Source organism: Narcine bancroftii, chromosome 10 (assembly GCF_036971445.1).
Source record: "Narcine bancroftii isolate sNarBan1 chromosome 10, sNarBan1.hap1, whole genome shotgun sequence".
NCBI classification, from domain to species: Eukaryota; Metazoa; Chordata; class Chondrichthyes; order Torpediniformes; family Narcinidae; genus Narcine; species Narcine bancroftii.
In genome coordinates, this window is record NC_091478.1 from 21918343 (window position 1) to 21938699 (window position 20357).

A 20357-nucleotide genomic window follows, 5' to 3' on the forward strand; every position below is an offset into this window, starting at 1 on the left:
TTTTGCGTGGGTTTCCTCCAGGTGCTCCAGTTTCTTCCCATTGTTCAAAGCGTGCAGGGTTTTGTAGGTTGATTTGGATATTTAGGTGGCAGCCATTCATGGGCCGGAACATGTCTAAATTTTTTTTAATTATATGATTATTAGAATAAAAGTGCATTTGTAACAGAATAATAAAGGGAACTCAAGAGCTGAAATAATCCTCGCATAATATTACTGAGTGTTTTAGCACATTCTTAACACCCATGAAATAACTTTTGCACTTCATGAAATTTTTGTGATGTTGATTAATTGTCAATGATCAATTTTTAAAATTCTTCCAGGGAGATCTCCAGTGCTTAGGCAAGCTGACTATGGCTTCACCCCAAAGAGACATCTGATTACACCAGTTCCAGGTTAGTAACAATTTCTGATTAATTAATGTCCAATCTGTAGGATTGCATCATTAATGTCAGCTACTTAATTTAACGCTTTGGGCTCCAAGTCCCGGTTTTCCGGGGCTACTAATGAGAGCATATACTCCGTGTCACGGTTTTCAAGAACTGGTTTTATACCCAAGCACGTATTGTATGTTGTGACTGTAATGGTTTACCATTGACCCAGTCCGGAGTATATATGATGAAAGGTTAAAAATGGCCAGAGACCATAGGGTTAAAATTGCTGCACACTTCCACAAATTTTGTTTGCTTTTGGCAGTGGTGTGATTGAAATCTTGTGCCACACCACTCGTGTTCCTCAGGTTTCATATCAAATTCAAAAATAAAATTACTCATTTTGGTTGTAGCTCCTTTTTCATCCAAATGGACGCCTGATTTATCTGAACAATACAGGTCCAACAGCTGCTCCATTCAGGGAAGCCAATTTCTCAGAAGGCTGCTGGAGTCGTGCAGTGAGACTCGTTACTACAGACAGTAGGCTTAAGTTTGCTGTCAGTGACTTCCCTTTGATGTTTGAAAATTAGCTGAGGTCAAAATGATGTCAGATATTTTGCAGGCATCTATAGTGTACGTGGTATAGTGTACGTGGCATGCTGAGGAGAAAAAAAATAATATGCTTCTAATTCTAATAATAACTATCCATTTTTTTTTAACTGAACAATGGTTTAGAAGTAAACAATTACTCTCCCATATTCTTCAACTGTTACAGTTGTTCATGTTTTTTTTATCTAAAATATTTTCTTCCTATAGATTACAGAGGTGGCTTCCACTTAAAGCCATATCAGGATTATGAAAAGGAAAGAATGATGATGGAGGAAATAGAGAGGTTAAAGATCTCCACTGCCACCCAAATAGAAATTAATCCTAAACCATTCACAGCTTTGGAAGATGTCCCCGTGGATAGGTGTGACATAGACAATACTTCATTTAAACATGTATCACACAGTCCAGTGAGGTCAAACTGGCTGCTGGCAGAGTCCTACAGGACTGCAGTACTAGCTTCAACTGCAAAGCAAGTTGCCAATGCAACCCATTCTGAGATGTTGGGCAAAACTGGAGGAGCGACAATGTCAAGCCATCGCAAAACTGGAAAAGAGAAAAATAAAGACTCACAGTTGTATTCACTGGTGAATAAACCTAAAAAAACAAGGCCTGTTTTGGATCAGTTGTTTAGAGAGGTTCCGCCCAATTGCAGTGGAAATTTAGAAGGAGTGAACACAACCATAGATGGTCAAAATGATCTCAAGGAAGAACTAGTCAAAACAGAGATTGAGGAATTCTTGGAAAATGGTCATGAAGAAAGAAAAAGTGTCAATGAAGGAACAGAAACAAGAATAGAAAAAAGTACTGAAAATAAAATACAAGAATATGACCTGGTGACAGTCAAAGTCTCCAAGATGAAACAATCATTAGGTATGGACTTAAGCGATTCAATTATTCTTTGCTCATTTCTTCTACATTTTGCATTTTATACATTTTTGCATTGCAAGAGCTTGATCCTGATGAATGTCATTCCACGAGCACTGTCCATCTTAGCATGTGCCTTATCCAAGTACTTGTGGCAAATCTATAGGATTAAATGGTGAAAAAAAAATAAGTTGTTCTCTTGCATTGCACACCACACTCACCGATCCACACACCAAATGCACCACACAATTTTATTTTCTTGTCCTACCTCTGGGTCTAATGTCATGTACCAACTGCTGTCCCAGTGAAATTTGGACCAGGAATTAACTGTAGGACTTTGTTTGCTATATAATAAACCCACACCTTGCCATTCAAAAGGAGACGCAATCATCTGGAGTTTGTTGTTCATACACCTGCTGAATGGCATGAGTAGAAACTAAGCTCTTATTTGTCATTTTAAGGCTGCTTGCTCAACAGTGAGTTTTTTTTTGTAGTTTCTTGGCTAGAGTTTCTGCTTGATTTTCAGCCTATGACTGATGAGTGCCCATCTACCACCTCTGGCAATGCACTGTGACTTTGGCTAAATATTAATGAAGATTAAGGATAGCCACTCTTGCTCCAATTATAAATTTAATTATAAATTTAAATTCATGGAAATTAGGAGAAAATCTTGTTTCTTTGTGGAGGTATTTGACAGTGACGTGGCTCGTTTTAATATCTAATTGTTACAGCAGTTTCTGTCGTGCATTTTACTTGGGGAATAGATGTACCAGATAAATTATAAAGAGATTTAATTTTTAAATGCTTGCCCAATGAATTCTGAGAGGAGTGGCAAGTAGCAGCAACTCAGCTCCATGATCTACTTATTTCTATAAAGTTAAAAGCATAATCTTAGCTATCGTTACAGGAAGATGGTGTCGTTTGCTATTTGCAATTCTGCTGATGTGCTAAAACAAACCTTGATGCAGTGTCTATGATCCAAGTACCAGTCTGTTCTTTCTGTTGTTGGCTGTGTGAATTGAGGGAGATGTTTGTGAAGTGTGGAAGTCCAAGGAGGTGAAAATAATTACTGTGGACAAAAGTGCTGGAGAAACTCAGTCGGTCACGCAGCAAGAAAAAGGCAGTCAACGTGTCGGGTTTGAGCCCTTTGTCGGGAATGTTGAAAATCAGTAAGATGTCTGAATAGGTGGGGCAAGGGGGAGGAAAGGGATAGTAGATGGATGCAGCTGGGAGGGTAGAAGCTGAATAGTGATGGGGGAGAAAGCAGAGGTCAAAGAAGGATAACTCCTGATAGGAGAAGGAAGGGATGGGGATGAGGAGCTGGAAGAAGGGAGACAAAGGGTTAGGGAAATAGAGAGGCTGGGGTGGGGAGCGGGTGTTTAACAGAAATTGGAGGTTGATATTGATGCTGTCTGGTTGGAGACTGCCAGGCAGGATATAAAAATTGTTGTGTTTGGAAGAGTATCAGGTTCATTGGGTTCACAAGGAGATGAGTCTGGACACCAGAGTGACAATCACACGTAACTTTAATGAACGCACAGGAGACAAAAGGGAGAATGTCAAACAGTACTCGCTCACTATATTACCTAAATAATGATATAGACATTCACATCGGATCTAGGTTGGACTCTAATACCAATGGCTGCCTATGCGCACACTCACTCACTCATTCCCTGATCGATCACAGTGCTATGGCTCAGCTTCAGTGGATGTCCACAGTAGCGACCTGGCATGAAGTGATGTCTGGGGCTTGGACCATGAAGCAGAGAGAAAGAAATGTGCTATGCATCGATGTTTTATACAGTTCTGATCTGGGTGTCTAGCCAATAATGACCTTGGATGTTTCAAATTAGCCAACAGCAAGGAGTGCACTAGTGGATGGCTGGATTCCTACCTTGATTGACAGGTGATGTGACTTCCAAATAAGTGTCAGAAAGGGAGGACACGTGACCACACATGATCCACAATATTCCAGACATGCAGGATGGCCACATGTTTTTCCACAATCAACACATAACAGGGGGCAGTGTTTAACAGAAATTGGAGGTTGATATTGATGCCACCTAATTGGAGACTGCCAAGATGGAATACAAGGCAGTGTTCCCCCAACTTGCAGGTGGCCTCAGTTTGGCAGTACATGAGCCGATGGATAGATATTTCAGTGTGTAACTGGTGTGTGGAATTAAAGTGGTTCTTGCTGTTGCCGCGGACAGAGCAAAGGTGTTCAATGAAATAATCTCCCAGTTTGCATCCAATCTCCCTCAACCATTGGGAACACAAGGGGTTCAGTAAATGAACCCCACAGATTTGTGTGGCATCCAGAGGAAACATCCTTCCCATATTGCTTGTCTCACTTTGTTAGAAATTTGACATAGTAATTGTTTAATTTTTATCTTATTCTATAAAACCTTGGCATCCTCTTTCTGTTTTTCTGAAAAGTTCTGCTTCGGGCCATAGAAAATACAGGTAAATGAGGTTAGAACAATATTCAAGCTGATTTATGTTCCATTTGGCTGAGTTCAAAAATTATAACAATTTTGCTTATTTTCATGAATACAACATTTGGAATATAAAATAATTCTGCTGTTTTGACATTTAATTTTAGGAATCAGCATTTCAGGAGGCATTGAGTCTAAAGTTCAACCTGTGGTGAAAATAGAAAAGATTTTCCCAGGAGGGGCTGCATCTGTCAGTGAAGCACTTAAGGTAACACAATCATTACACAGAGATAAACCAAATCTATGTCTGTTAGAATGTTCTTTGAAAGATTAATGATACATTGTACAATTATAGTGATATTCTACAAGGTTTGTAGAATCTGTTCCCACAGTAAAAAACATGTATTACATGTGTTGGTGTTGCATTAAAGGATGAATGGTTTAAGATAAAATATTAATCACAAGATCACATGATTATAGGAGCAGAAGTAAGCCCATCAAGTCTGCTTTGCTGTTCTATTATGAGCTGATCCATCCTCCCACAGCCCCACTCCCCAGCCTTCACCCTATAACCACCGATGCCCTAACTAATCAAATGCCTATCGATCTCTGCCTTAAATACACCCGATGACCTTGCTTCCACAGCCGCCTGGGGCAGCATTCCACAGACTTGCAGCCCTCTGACTAAAGAATTTTTTTCCACATCTCTGTTTTAATTTATCCTGAAGTTGTGCCCTCTTGTCCTAGACTCGCTACCATGGGAAATAACTTTGCCACATCTTACAATATTCAAAATTTCTCTATTAGGCCCCCCTCATTCTTCTCTATTCCAGCGTGTTCAGTACAAGAGCTGACAAACGTTCCTAATATACTAACCTTTTCATTTCTGATATCATTCTAGTAAATCTTCTCTGAACCCTATCCCTATCATGTCTTTTCTCAAATAAGGTTCCAAAAACAGTATACAGTACTTCAAGTGAAGTCTCACCAGTGCCTTGTAGCGTCTCAACATTACATCCCTGCTCTTATGATATTCCTCTAAAAATGAATGACAACATTGCATTTGCCCTCTTCACCACTGATGCAACCTGTGTAGAGAATTGTTAGCCTCCTTGCTACAGCATGAACCCCACAATCTCTACACCTGGAGGTTACCTTTAGCACCTCCAAATTTTGAATAGTCTGCCCATCTATTTCTTCTACCAAAGTGAATATTTGTTGCATCCTCAATTGTCTTTAAAAAAAAATATTGTACAACTCCAGCTTTAAACTTAGCCCCATTTCATTGATCTTTGCAATTCATTCTCCATCACTGAATGTCACATAAGTGCAAATTAGAATTATCTAGCAGTCAACCTCTAAATTAACAAATCAGACTCTAAAGTAACATAAATCAGTTACATAAAATGTCTTTACACCTATTATCACACATTGTGAAAATCTTTCTATCCCGAACGATGTTTTACCAAAAAGGGACAATTTTAGATTTTAATCAGTCCTGATTCCAACATGCAAGAATAGTTTGTGGCCAATTTTTAACTGGTGATGTGATTGGATTATGGATACCACCGAGTAAAATTATTTTCCAGATATTAGTCCAGATGGTACTGAGTTAAATTGCCTAGATTTTGGAATTAAAGACTGGCGGTTCCACTTGAAACTGGGCAGAAAATTACAACGTCCTTAGGACCATTAGAGATCGGAACTGAATAATCGTGGCTGATGTTTTCTTCCTCTCAACCCCATACTCCTGGCTTCTCTATATAACTTTTGATGCTATTGCTAATCAACCTCTGCTTTAAATCTACTCAATGACTTGGCCTCCACAGCAGTCTGTGGCAATGAATTATACAGATTTACTATCCTCTGGCTGAAGAAATCGCTCCTCATTTCTGTTCTATTATTCCTTTTATTCTGAGGCCATGCCCTCTGGTTCCAGACTATCCCACTACTGAAAACGCTTTCTCCACATCCAGTCCATGTTGGCCTTTCAATATTCAACATGTTTCAATAAGACCGCTCCCCACCCCACCAACATCCTTCTAAATTCCAGCAAGTACAGACCCAGAGCCATCAAACGGTCCTCATACCTTAACCCTCTCATCCCTGGGATCATTCTCATAAACAACCTGTGAACACTCTCCTAATACCAGCCCATCCTTCCTTGAATATGGGGCCAATCTGTTAACAAAACTCCAAATGTGGTCTAACAAATATCCTATAATGCCTCAGCGTTACATCTTTGCTTTTATATTCTAGTCCTCTCAAACTGAGTGCAAACCTTGCATTTGCTTTCCTTACTACCGACTACAAGTTACCCTTAAGAGACTGCTGCACCCCTTTGGGCCTCTGCTTTCTGAATCTCCCCATGTAGAAAATAATCTATTCCTTCTGCTAAAGGTGCATGACCACATGCTCCCACTGTATTCCATCCAATTATACAAGCAAAAATCCGAAGCTTTAACTCGGAGGATTGCAGATCCCAGTACAACTGCATTCTGTTGTTGGACTCCCTGTTTAATCTTGCAGAAGAGCACAAACTTTCTCGATTGCCTGGCACAATTTCCAAGACCCCCACTGAGCCTGTGCAAATCTTGCACTGCCCATTCATTTCAATTAGGAAGAAATGGTTATGGACCAAAGGGATTGTTTTTTAAATGTAATTGCAGTAAGCTGATTTGAATATAGTAGCGATGGTTTCCTTTTTTTATATTGTATATGTTTGAAATTTCCAATTTTGTTTTAACAAATTACTGTTTTTAATTTTTGGATGTATTTAAATGTTTGTGAATATCTGGATATGAACAAGCATTCAGTCTCTTTCATGGCTTTTACAATCAGTAAGTCTGAGTGTAGGAATTAACCAGCTCTGAAAGCAGTAGCCTTCCTGATCAGCTGGTACCCAGCTTCCTAGCTAAGACTGGGTTTCAGTGGCAAGCTTAGGCAGGAACACGGTGGGTCGAACATCATTAGTGGGAGAAAGAGAACAGTCGAATTGCAGGGCTTTTTTCTGTGCTCGACCCACCGAGTCCCTGCCACAGATTGTGTTTAGCTTCAAATTCCAGCATCTCCCATCTCTGATGTTTTTTCAGCTTTAGCTGCCTGCCGATCAGTCATCAGTCAAGGAAGCAATGAAGTTATTAACCATGGTCTGAAGTTTAGTTGTTCTAGGAGACAAAATTAAAATGAATAAACTGTAATCAGGGACACTGAAAGTTCCAGAACTTGAATCTCTTGTTAATTTTGGTTCTCCTTTGTGTTCTGCAGTTATGCAATAAAACATGAAGGGTGCTAAGTTGTATTAATTTGATGCAGTCAGAGATTGAGCTTGTTAAGGAAATTGATTGTTCTACTTTCGAACCTGTCAAAAATCTGACCTTTTTTTTAGAGAGGCTTTGTTTACAGATGTTAGTTTCCATATCCTGGAGTTTTTAGAATATTGTATTAGCTGTACTGCTTACTTCACTTAATTTTGCATTGCTGTGAAGAACTTCAAAGCATTGATGCTCTTAATTAGAGCTAACACCATTCTATCGCAGACCATTAATACTATACGAGTTTGAAACCATCAAGCATAGTCACAAGGGAAGGCTGGAACACTGCAAATGTTCAAGTTACTGTTTCCCCTATGATGTTCAGGTCCTCAGCAGAGCAATTTTCACTGGTAATGGAAACTGGCAAGACAAAAGCATTCCAATTCAACTCCTCGTTGCTCTGAAATGTCAATGTTGTAATTGCAATCTATGTGGCATCTGTCAGTAATGTAGAATGACAGCCTAACATTTGATCTATCAATTTGCACAGTGGGTGCACCTCTTTCTGTGACTCCAACTAGCTGACTTTGCGTTGACTTCTTACAGCTGGTCGAAAGATTTCCAGGCTAATAACTGCTGACTTCCCAGCTCCAATGGGAGTCCATGTGCTCTTGGCCAATTCCATCTCCAGCTTGCGGAATGCTGGATCTCCAAAGAGCTCTCGAATTTATGCCTGGTCTTGTATCTATGGCTAAGTGAGGTTCACATGCATCTTCCAACCTGTGATGCAGCTTATTGATTAATAACCATGAAGCCCATAACATAATAATTGAAGAGGACATACTTGTGACAGCCCAACTTTCTGATTATCACTTTACCTCACCCTGCTCACTTACATCATTCAACGAGGAAAACTCATCCTTTTGTTCCTACAAAATTCTTGGGTAACTGAGAACTGGAAGCATTGATGGTAGTTAACGGAACATACAGCAAGGTAACAGGCCCTTTTGGCCCACGAGTTCATGCCACCCAATTACATCCAATTAACCTACAACAAACAAACTCCTTTCAGACACCACTGGGTTAGAACCTGGGTCGCTGGCGCTGTAACAGTGTTGGTCCAACTGCTACAGCTCTGTATTGGAACAGGGAATTTTTTATTTGAAGTTTGTTCAGAGGGAGAAAAATACTTTACAAATATAAGATTCTAAATAGGTATTTTTAATAAAGACATTAATTATTGTACTAACTGACCCTTCCTTATATTTTGAGGAGAGCAGATATATTCAGTTACATTTTCAAAAGAGAAGGAATATTTTTCAAATGCTAAAAATTTTTTTTTTTAAACAAAAGTTTAAGGTTCAAGATTTTTTTTCTCTGTGCCCCATGATCACAAAATGTATTTTATGGTTTTCCGGTGACTTTTTTTGTGGAATCAATATAAGAGTTTCTTTTTTTAAAAAAGCAGAAAGAAAATGGGCTAGAAATTGCAAAGCATAAAGTATTACTGTTTAGGTGCATCCATGCCAGATTTGTTTAGGAAGCAAAAGGCATCAGGCACAAAGCTAAGTAGGTTCAGGCCTGGTCAGTACTTCGAGGGGAGATGACCTAGGAACACCAGGTGCTGTAGGTTTCTGTGAGGGGCGCTGGGTGCAGTGGCAACACTCTGTCTTCCTTACAGTATGTTGCATTTTATATCTAGTATTATGTGACAATAATGGAACCTTTAGAAATCAACTGTCTTCTATGAATTCTTGGCTCCAATTCGCAAAGAGTGAATTTCAGGTGGCGCTGAAGTTACAGTCCTGAACTGTAACAGGAACAAGGAAAGAGAGTTGATCAACAGGAAGAGGTTTGCTTGGGGTCATTCAAGAAGATAATCAATAGAAACAGTTGGCTGATCATGGAGGTGATAGGGAGTGCTGATGGAAGAAGTGGTTCATTTGAGGAGAAAATATGGAAGAAAAAGTTGAAAAAAATTATCGCGAACAATCTCAGCTCAATTACTTATTGTCACATGAACCAAGAAACAGTGGAAAAGCTTTGTGTTGCATGCTATCCAAGCAAATTGGCCTATAGCCAGTAGAACAGGTGGTGCAAGAATAAAAAGTTCAGCAAGGTGGATGACAGAAGCGATCACCAAGGAAGAACAGTTTAAAAAGACCTTCTCAAAAGAGGATGAATGCCTGTGATTTTCCCAACACAAGATTGGGCCACTTAGAAAAATGCACACCCAGTTGCAGGCCTGCAATACACTGTGATATGTTATCATCCAAATGACATTGAGACAAGGATTTAATGTTATTTGGTGTTGCTATACATAGCTTCTTCCAAGCTTGTGCCCGTATGCACCTTGGACTTAAAATAGAATTCAAGTTGCACTGAGCATCCACATGCTCTTTTGTTTAAATTCTAATAGATAGCACAAAGATTTTATGATGTGTGATAAATGTTGCTTTCCTGTGAATTTTGTAATGAAAATGCATTCATGAAAATGAAAAAAAGTGAAGGTAACTTAAATATTGTCTTCGCTTGATTTCAAGTGCTTGTTATTGCATAAGAATCACTTGTACATCTTCATCCTTCTTGACTGATCCTCTTGTTTTTTGCCAATGCAATTTGGTTTCCAACAGCAAATGCCAACTTTTCAATTAGGTTGGAGTAGGTGAAAACTTCAGTTGTAAACTGCTTACAAAGTTCCCCTCTTCAGTAGGGTAGACATAACCGGCAGTATGTTTGGAAGTACCTCAGTTGTGCTTTCAATTCCTCAGTACACTGATCATCAACTATTAATCCCCCCTTCCGGCCTGCTCATTCATCCAAACTTGCTGCACTAAAAGGAAACCTTGGGTAAAACTACCAGAAAACTGTTGATCACTTGCATCCTGGACTGCTCGTTCTTGACAGTCAAGAGTCTCTTCCATTCACAACTTGTTAATATTCTCAAATCGGTGCATCCAAGTCCAAGATCTTAACTACAAGGCAGACCTAATCCAAAGTGAGATGATGCTGAAACCAGCCTTCGTTATCTTCGTCTCCCAGATCAGTGTATCCCATATCAGCAATACTGACTCTTTTTTTCACTACCAGTTCTATTAATTTTTGATTTATTGTCAGAGAACAGACATGACATCACATACAACCCTGAGATTCTTTTAGCTGTCGGTGAGGCAGAATTACCACTTATCGGTAGTGCAAAAAAAACTATACTCGATGAACACGTTAACAAATAACCATATAACCATTTACGGAGCGGAAACAGGCCATGTTGGCCTTTCGAGTCCGCACCAGTTCACTGATTTTGTGCGCCCTCTTCAGGCATTGGTCCCGGTAGATCTTCATCTTAAATTTTTCCCGAAGCCTATCAAAAGAAAAATCCCATCTTTAAAACAATCCACTAATACTTTAATACCTTTCAACTGCCAAATCTTTAAATGCTGATTTTTCATCAAAAAGGATATTAATTTATTCTGATATAATGGAGTTTGTAATGAAACCTTATCTCCAGTCCCAATTGCCAAATTTCTTTTATACCAAATATCACTTAGTTGTCATAGTACTGGCATGTTATAATATTGCAAAAGATGAAGAGTTCATCTAAATATAAATATGAGTATAATAGAATCTGCAATCTCTGCTAATTCCACTTTAGCCCAGGTAGGAGGTTGATTAACAATGTAAACATACTGACAGTGCAATATAGACAGGAAAAAAAAATCAATAGAGAGTAAATGAGTCCCTGATTGAGTTTGTCATTGAGGAGTCTGATGGTGGAGGGGGAGCAGCTGTTCCTGACCTGGTAGTGTGAGTCTTGTGGCACCTAGACCTCTTTCCTGATGGCACCAGCGAGAACAAAAGTATGTGCTGGGTGATTATTGATTTTTGCTGCTCTCCAATGGCAGCATTCCCTGTAGATGTCTTAATGGTGGGGAGGGTTTTGCCTGTGATGTCCTAGGTTGTGTCCACTACCTTGTGCTGGGCTTTCTACTCCAGGGTATTGTTGTCCCCTTTCCAGACTATGATACAGCTGGTCAGCACATTTGACACCATATATCTATAGAAATTTGCCAAGGTTTCCAATTTCATTCCAAACCTCTGCAAACTCCTGAGGAAGTAGAGGTACTGACATGCTTTCTTCATCATGCTATTAGTGAGTTGGATCCAGGAACAATTTTCCCAGATATTAATTTACTCTTGCATCAAATTTACCCAGCATTAACCAAATCAAATGATGTCACTTCCATTTAACCCTGAATGTTGCTGTTCCACTGTCAATCTCCTCAGTGCTGCTTTCTTTAGCTAGAGCCACCATGATGATCATGAAGGTGCTTTTCCCCTTCCCACGCCCATAAACTGAGATTTCTCCAAAAGTGGCAATACGTACTGCCACTCTGTTACAACCCTTACCATTTTATACATTTAACCAATTATTTCCTGTTTCCTTTGTTCATAGCATCTGGCCATCCTACTAACCTTAATCTTTATGCTATAACTTGTAACAAAATTGGCTCCCTGCTCTTATCCAAACAACAGTAGTTACTGCATATTATCTCCAGCTCCCAACTTGTTCTATTCATTCCTAACTTATTATCCTTTGACAACATTTCTGCCACTCCTGAAAGATCCTAAAAGATTTCTAGAAATTTTCATCACCAAAATCTCTATATTTCTCCAATTTTTCCATCAAGCAATTTCATAAATTATTTTTAAAAATATGCCACATTTCCTTTCACCTCTTGTTGAGATGTCTCCATTCAGCTTCTCTTTGCACCAAATTTACTGCAGGGTGGAACCTCCCCATCTTCAAAGTTCACCTGAGGAGGCCATTTCCTTCAGTATCCACAGCCCACTGAGGCACCAAAACTGGCACCAGTCTCTGAAAGAAAAGATGATGTTAAAGTCTACCTTCCAGTATCAGAGTTAATGTTCCTACATTCAGAAAAACTTGGCTGAATTCACCTACAGCTTTTGTAAGGAAAGATATCGTGTTTAGGTTGGACATTTAAATCTCTGGAAAACCAAAAACTATTGGAAGGACAAAACTCCTGCCACCAATTTCGTCCTCTTCCCAATAATCTCTCAAGCTGAATTAGCTATTTCTACCTTTTTGACCTGAAATTTTCTTGGCCATTGCTCTTCCTGATTAAACTCCCTGTGAAAGCTCATTGAATGCTGGAAGCTTATCAAATTATATCTGGTCATGATGGACATGCATGTATTGTGTAAATACATCGTGGCCATCTACTATTGAAGATAGTATTCTGAGAATGTCAGTGTAGCAGACACTGACATTAGGTTAGCATTGTACAGTATGTATAATGTGTTTGACCTTTGATTGGAGTTGTGCCAGCACTGAAACAGTTCTTTTGCATTCTGTTTAAGTACAGTGCCACTCTTTCTGGTTATGCACATCCTATAAGCTAAGAACTAAGTCTTTGGCAAGAAACTGCATTGGATAGTTACACAATTTTTTTAATAAATAAACTCTATACTAGATGAAAAGAACTAAAATAATTTTGGTTGAAGTCATGGTGAGACACTGTCTGGAGTCAAACCTGTGACTTGAGATCACTGTGATGGTTTGTTAAACTATCACATGACTCCCATGAATAAAGGAATGTGGCTTCAAACGAGACTACAACTTAGTTAATATTGCTCTCTGCGAGCTTCAATTTTCTTTCAATAACTGAGGAGTCAGTGTGTCTAATAATTGTTCTATAGCGAAGCCTTTGTTCAAATTTTATACAACATAATTAGTATCTAACTGGCTATCTTGACACATTGAATGGTTACTTAATTAAGAATACAGTGGATGTAATTCACAGTCACTGAAAGCTCGGTAAGAAGTGAATCAGCAATGAGGGTGGATTGAATAGCAGGATGCATGCAAATTTAATAAGAAATCTCCAATTTAGAATACTATTTTCAGCTAATTAAAAAAATATATATCTATGTCGAAGAAAGATTCACAAATTTGGCATTTAAAACAAATACTTAGTTAATTGGAGTGCCCTTACGTCTTTGTTCCACTGGATTAATCAAATGTCACATATGTCTGACAGTGATAGTTTTGCTTCGGGTAAAGTGGTATGCTGATGTAAAGTCTTTGACATGATACAAAGCATTTATCAAGAAATTTATTATGATCATGAAAAAATATAAAAACAAAAGGATCCTAAGAAAATAAAATTTAAGGATTTCTTTTTTTTCTTTTCTTTTTTTCTTCAAAGATGTAACGATACAGTTCCTGAGGTAGCTGGGAAAGGCATAGAGTGCAGATATTTCACAACCCTAATACCATTAGTCTCTTGAAGCTTTATATTTAATGAGATTGGCCAGCAATCAACGAGAGGGGTTTTACTTACAGAAAATAAGGCAGCTTGTGGTAAATTTCCAAACCACACAGGGAAAACCCAGCAGATCCACAATCAACATGAGTAACATTATCAGCTTTCATCATGAATCATTTCATGTCCCGATTCTCCTCAACATTTGCATGGATGACTGCACCAAATTGTTGTATATTAAGGTTGGTTTAGAAATATGTATTTAAAGAAAAAGAACAAGAACAAATTTTTATGTATAATCAGAATGACTGTGTATTTTTTCTTAATACTCGAGTGTTCATTCTATTCAGTTTGTTAATCACACTACCTAACTGATCTCCCACTCTTCATTTTTAATGATATCAAGGCCAATTCCATTCAGTCTCAATTGGGGGAAAAAAAGCTGATTTAACATTAGCCCATTGTTTTCTTAAATAGAATTAATCTCCTGACTGTGGCATTGAAATCTATTGTATTAATTTATGCAATATATATAAATTGGCAAAAGTAAAGGAAAAAAAATTCAGTAAGGACTCCAGCAACCTTGGCCAAAACCAGAAAGAAACCTGAAGCTTGCCAAAAAAAAATACATTCACAGTCGATGATAAAGTAAATACTTAGTTAATTGGACAACTTTTACATCAGTGATTGTTTTACATATGATTTAACCAATGCCAAGTGTGCCTGTGACTTTGGTTTCAATTGTGCACCTAAACATCAACAGTTTTTCAGAGAAAATATTTTTTTATATTGTACAAGACGAAAAAAAAGACTTGTAGAGATGCCTGAGCATCTCTTCGGATGGAAAATGCAAAGTAACAAAGAACTTTGATAGAAAAGTAATGCACAATGAAAATATGGGCTCGTATTAAAGAGCTCTTTCTACCAATGAACCACATTTCTACTTTTATCTCTGTCCTTTAATTTCCAAAGGTGAATCAGATTATAATAAATGATGTAAAATCTAAATTACACAATGATATTTTGTCTCTGGAAGAATTAGTGATTTCTTCACCATTTTGCAATTTGATTTTGCATTGGAATTAAATTTGTTGCATGGGAGGTCAGAATATACAAGAAAATAGGAGCAGGAGTGGTCCTGCAAACCCCTCCAGCCTGCCCTGCCATTCAATATGATCAAGACTGATCTATGTTGATCTCAATTCCTCTTCATGCCAGTTTCCCCATGACTCTCAACTCCTCAATCTTTCTAATATGTCCAAAAATCTGATGTCTGCAATTCTTGAGTTACTATCCTATGAGAGAGTAAATTCCAACACACCTCAGTTTTAAGTAATCACGTAATGAGTTGTGAGAGAGTGGCTGTACAGACTGGAGATGCAGGCTGCTAGCTCGGGTATCACAATGGAATGTTTATTTAAAACCCGCGTGCTTGCTTTTCAGGCTAAGAATCAGACCGCGCATACGTCTCACCGCTTGCGTCACACTGACACATGCGCGCACTCCAACTTCAGGCCTGGACCAGAAGAGATGGATATGCTCCACCATCTTTGCCATGGCTGTCCCGCTGACCACGCGTAACAAGCAGGGCTGGTTCGATCCCAGCACATCTGTATGTTGCCACACAAACCCCACCCAGCACCAGCAGATGGCAGGTGTGGCTGCTTCGACAGCCTGCCTCTGCGTGCTGGCTGCTGAACTCTGACCGCCTGGGAAATGTCCAAGTGTGCAGTCTTCAGGTGAACCACAGTGAAAAGCTCCTCTCTGTCCCCAATTTCCAAGGCAAAAATGGAACCTGTTCTGTGGAACACTATGTAGGTTCCCTTGAAGATGGGGCTGAAAAGGTGGTCTGTGACCACCCCTTCTTACAAAGACATAAGCACAATTTATTAGGTTGCGGGGAACATGAGAGGGAAGTTGCTAGTGTTGTGACGGTGCAGTAAGTGACAGGGACCTCAGCTTTTCCCTTAAGCACTCTAGGGTGCTCCCTGAGTCCTGGATTGGGCCAGGGACAGGAACTGACCTGGGATGGTGAGGGGCTCCCCCATAAAGTAACTCGGCAGTCGAGGTGTGTTGGTCGACTTTGGGGATTCTATGGATACCCAGGAGGACCAAAGGGAGTTCGTCTGCTCAGTTCAGACCCTTGAGTCTTGTCATTAGGGCTGATTCCAGGCCATTGGACTGGGGGTGATAGGAAGTTGTGTGGTGTAGCTGAGTCCCCAGGTGTTTGGAAAGTTCACCCCATAAGGCGGATGTGAACTGTGCACCATAGTCAGTGGTTATGTGAACTGGGACACTGAAACAGGAGATTCAGGTGGACAAGAAAGCCCTGGCGCATGTGTCGGTGGCTATGTTGGGAAGGTGGGTCACCTCTGGCCTCCGGGTGAATATGTCCACCATGGTGAACAGGTAGCAGTATCCCCTTGAGACAGGCAGGTGGCCCACAATGTCCACGTGGACGTTTGAATCTGCGTGAGGCAGGCTCTACTGCTGGATAGGTACTCATGTGCGTCTGCACCTTCATCTGGCAAGTCCACGCATGCTCTTGCCCACTCTGTACAGATGGAGGAGTGCGACAAACCGTGTATGAGGTTGAAGACGTTTTTCTGGCACTTAGCTGGAACCACTGGTCAGAGGGTTCCTGTTGAAACGTCACATAGGATGGTATTATTATTCGTCCAAGGGGAGGTCCTGCAGTTGTAGGCCTCTGATGGCCGTGCGGAAACATTCTGTGTCGGGGTTGAATTGTTGTGGCCGGGCCAGCTCGTAAAAGATGCAAAAGGGCGCACACTGCTGGCCTGGCGAGGGCGTCTGCAACTATGTTGTGTTTTCTGGAGCAATGGCAAACGGAGGTAATAAACTGTGAGATGTACGACAGGTTCCGCTGTTGGCAGGCGGACCATGAATTCTAAACCTTGTGGAAGGCGAAGGTTAACGGCTTGTGGTTGGTGTAGACCGTGAAGGGCCGGCCTTCCAGGAAATAGCAGAAATGGCGAACTGCAAGGTAAAGGGCAAACAGCTCTCTGTTGAAGGTGCTGTACTTGCGTTCCAGTGGATGGAGATGGCGGATGAAGATTGTGAGTAGCGTCCACGTGTCATCCACTAACTGCTCGAGGTCCGCACCCACAGCAGTCCCAGATACGTCAAACATGAGTGTTTTGGGTGCATCCATCCGTGGGCGCACTAGCATAGTCAAACGCAGCAGAGTCTCCTTAGTACCTGTGAAAGTGGCTGACGCCTCATCTGTCCAATCGAGGTCTCTGGTGGAGGCAGTCAACAGGTTGAAGAGGGAGCGCATGATAGCAGCTGCTGCAGGGATGAATCTGTTGTAAACATTCATCATCCCCATGAATTGCTGAAGGCCTTTGAGAATGGATGGCCTTGGGAACTGGTGGATGGCATTGTCTGGGAGTGGCACCGCATCATCTTTGGTGATACAGTTGCCAAAGAAATCAATCTCCCCGCGGCCAAACTCACATTTTGCGGGGTTGACGGTGAGATCGAACATCCTACCACATCCATCAACCTTTGGAATGTCTGTGCGGCATTCTTCAGGCCAAATGACATCCTCAGGAACTTGAAAAGGCCAAATGGAGTGATGTCGTCTGGGTGGACCAGGGTCTGATGATACCCCCGGATCAAGTTGACTTTGGAGAACAGGTGGTGCCATGAAGGTTGGCCGTGAAGTCCGGAATGTGAGGCACTGGGTAGCGGTCCAGAACCATAGCCACATTCAAACGATAGTAGTCGCCGCAGGGTCACCAACTGCCTTTGGCTTGAGGCACCATGTGAAGGGGTGAAGCCCACGGGGTGTTGGATCTATGGACAATGCCAAGCTCCTCCATGTGAGAGAACTCCTCCTTGGCCAGTCTGAGTTTGTCCAGTCCCAGCTGGCGAGCTCTCGAGTTGGTCGCAATGTGGTGCTGGACGCTGTGGTTGTGTGGCGGTGAACTGTGGGCACAGAATGGTCAGGTAGTCAGTGAGCAGGTGGGTGTAGCGGTTACCTGAGGTCTCCGCAGCAGCTAGCAGGGTTGCTGGCTCATCAGATGTTCCGAGGGGTACCATCTTAAAGGTCTCCACATGGTCAAGGCGTCTGCAGTGCAGGTCCACCAGTAGCGAGTGCACCTGAAGGAAATCTGTGTCCAGCAGGGGTTTGTCCACTGCCGCTAGCGTGAACTGCCATTGAAAGACTGTCTCTCCAATGGTCGAGTTGTTGGCTGCTTGTAGAGTGAGAACGTGTGGTCTCTGGCGCTTTTCCAGTGAAGTCTATGGAATGACGCTTATCTCAGCTCCTGTATCAACAAAGAACCTGCGGCCTGAGATGCTGTCCCATACATAAACCAGGCTGTTCTGCTGGCCATCCGTCACGGCCACTAACGGCAGCTGTCCCGCTCATTTCCTTGAAACAAGCAGGGTTGTCAACATTTTCGTGCCTCAGCCCCCCAACATTGATGATAGAAACACAGATGTTGATCTTGGAGGCTTGTCTTCTGGGCGGACTCGTGCTGCGGCCTGGTCACCTGATTGACCATCTCGGAGGTCTCACGTTTGGTGCGGTAGAGGATGTCGGTCACTGAAATCGGCGTCCATGAGCAAGAGCCTGAAGTCCTCCAGCATTTGTTCCAGGAAGGCTTGCTCAAACATCCCTCTGAAACTTGTACTTAGATAATAATCTTTGTATCAATTCCTCTTACTGGGTGCATAACCACGCCAACTCACACCTCTCTGGGACATGGATTCCAAGGAGAACAGGTAAACTCCAAGCAGACAGCACCCAAGCTTAATATCAAATCCATTGCACTGGAACTGTGAGGCAACAGTAATACCCATTGATGGTGCTCTGATCTTGACGTCTTGTAATAGTAAACCTTCTCACCTGAACTATCTCCTTGGTTGTTTTCTTGATCTGGTTGTTAACCATTTCCCCTCTGACTGTTCCCTCTTCAGTTTATATGTTGACCTTGTCCTGAAATGTGCAGTCCACGCCACAAATGACCTGATTTGTGAACCACTGTGGCATCAGCTATTGTACACAGCGCTCAAACTCCTCCAGCTAATGGCACTTCTGTCACTTGCAGTTGGCCGGGAGATGAAACTCTGCCTGGATCTTGTATGTTTGAATAAGGTTGTTTCTCAGATGAGTAATGCCAGCAGGTGCTTATAGTTTGATTTGACTAACAAAGAATATATTTAAATTATTATTATTAGATCACTTACTACTTAGATTATCTGGCATTTAAACTAAATATTTGCTTCAACTTGCTGGGGGCTCTACTTACTGTCCTTTTAAACTCACCAGGACTTTTCCCCCAGATCCTTTATCTCACCAGTTTCTGCACCCTCTTTAAATTCACCAGCGAGGACTCTGTTTGCCAAGCTCCTTTCAACATCTCTGAACAATTAGAGGAATAAATGTTCAGATTATCAGATCCCAGTGTAACACCAAGACCAATCTGCTTTATGATTTAGTCATTATTCTGCAATCAGTATGGTGTTATTTGCATGCATAACAAGTTTGCTCATTGGTGAATGTGCTCTTTGGAGAAGGATGAAGGGTGATCTTATATACAAGATGACAGGAAGCTAGAGGCTTTTTCCCAAGACTGAAATGGCTAACATGGGGCGGGGTGGGATAGATTTAGGATGTTTAGGCTTGAGTATGAGAGCTAAGTTCTTCACACAGAGAGTGGAGGGGGCATAGAATGCATTGCCAGCAACAGTGGTGGAGGCAGGTACAATAGGATCTTTTAAGAGACTCCTTAGATAGGTACATGGAACTGAGAAAAATGCAGGGCTATAAAGTAGGGAAATGCTAGACAGTTGTTAGACTAGGTTTTTGGTGGACACAACACTGGGCTGAAGGGCCTGTACTGGGCTGTGGATTTCTGAGGTAAGAGATGGATGTGCGCTGCATTTAATTTGAAGAGGCAAATCACATTTAAATTAAAAATAATAGTAGATTCTCTGGGAATCTGGCTTAATAGTTGCCTCTGTTATATGTAACAATATATAAGCTGTTATTACCTCTAAAACCATGCTCACAACATTGGATGAGGGTCTCGTAAATTAGAAATGACAAAATACAGAAAATATTCAGAGAAAGAATATAATTTTGTTACAGTTGGAAAGCAATTTATTTTACGATTAAACATCTTTCTCCTTCAGCCAAGCCTGTTTGGGCTTATTACTTATACTGCACCCTCTATAGCACCCACTTCCTTGCTGTAATGTGACCAGAACTGAACACCGTATTCTAAGTGGGGTCTAACAAAGGTTGTGGTTTCCTATGTGAAGAGCTTCTCTTTCTCTTACTGTAAGGGGCACTGGGGAATATTAAAGGTGACTCTTTGTCTGTCTTACAGCAGACCAAAGGAAATTTCATGTAATATTGCATTTTCTGCTTTATTACATGTCAATAAAATAATCTTGAACTTTTGTAAATCCAAGGTGGTGCCAGAATGTGGCCACTGTTTTGTGAGTTGGCTTCACGGCACATTTTTAAAAAAGTATTTCACTGTAGTTTAGTACACATAGCAG

The 20357-nt window shown here is 41.0% G+C and overlaps 1 protein-coding gene across 1 annotated transcript in view; it reads left to right on the top strand.

Annotated features, from left to right (window-relative positions):
* Positions 1–20357, top strand: part of pdzd7a (PDZ domain containing 7a) — an 83568-nt gene that overhangs the window by 51019 nt on the left and 12192 nt on the right. Inside the window, exons 14-16 of the mRNA XM_069899475.1 lie at positions 321–392; positions 1185–1847; positions 4447–4547. Coding sequence (XP_069755576.1) covers positions 321–392; positions 1185–1847; positions 4447–4547 — 836 coding nt within the window. The remainder of the gene's footprint in view (positions 1–320; positions 393–1184; positions 1848–4446; positions 4548–20357) is intronic.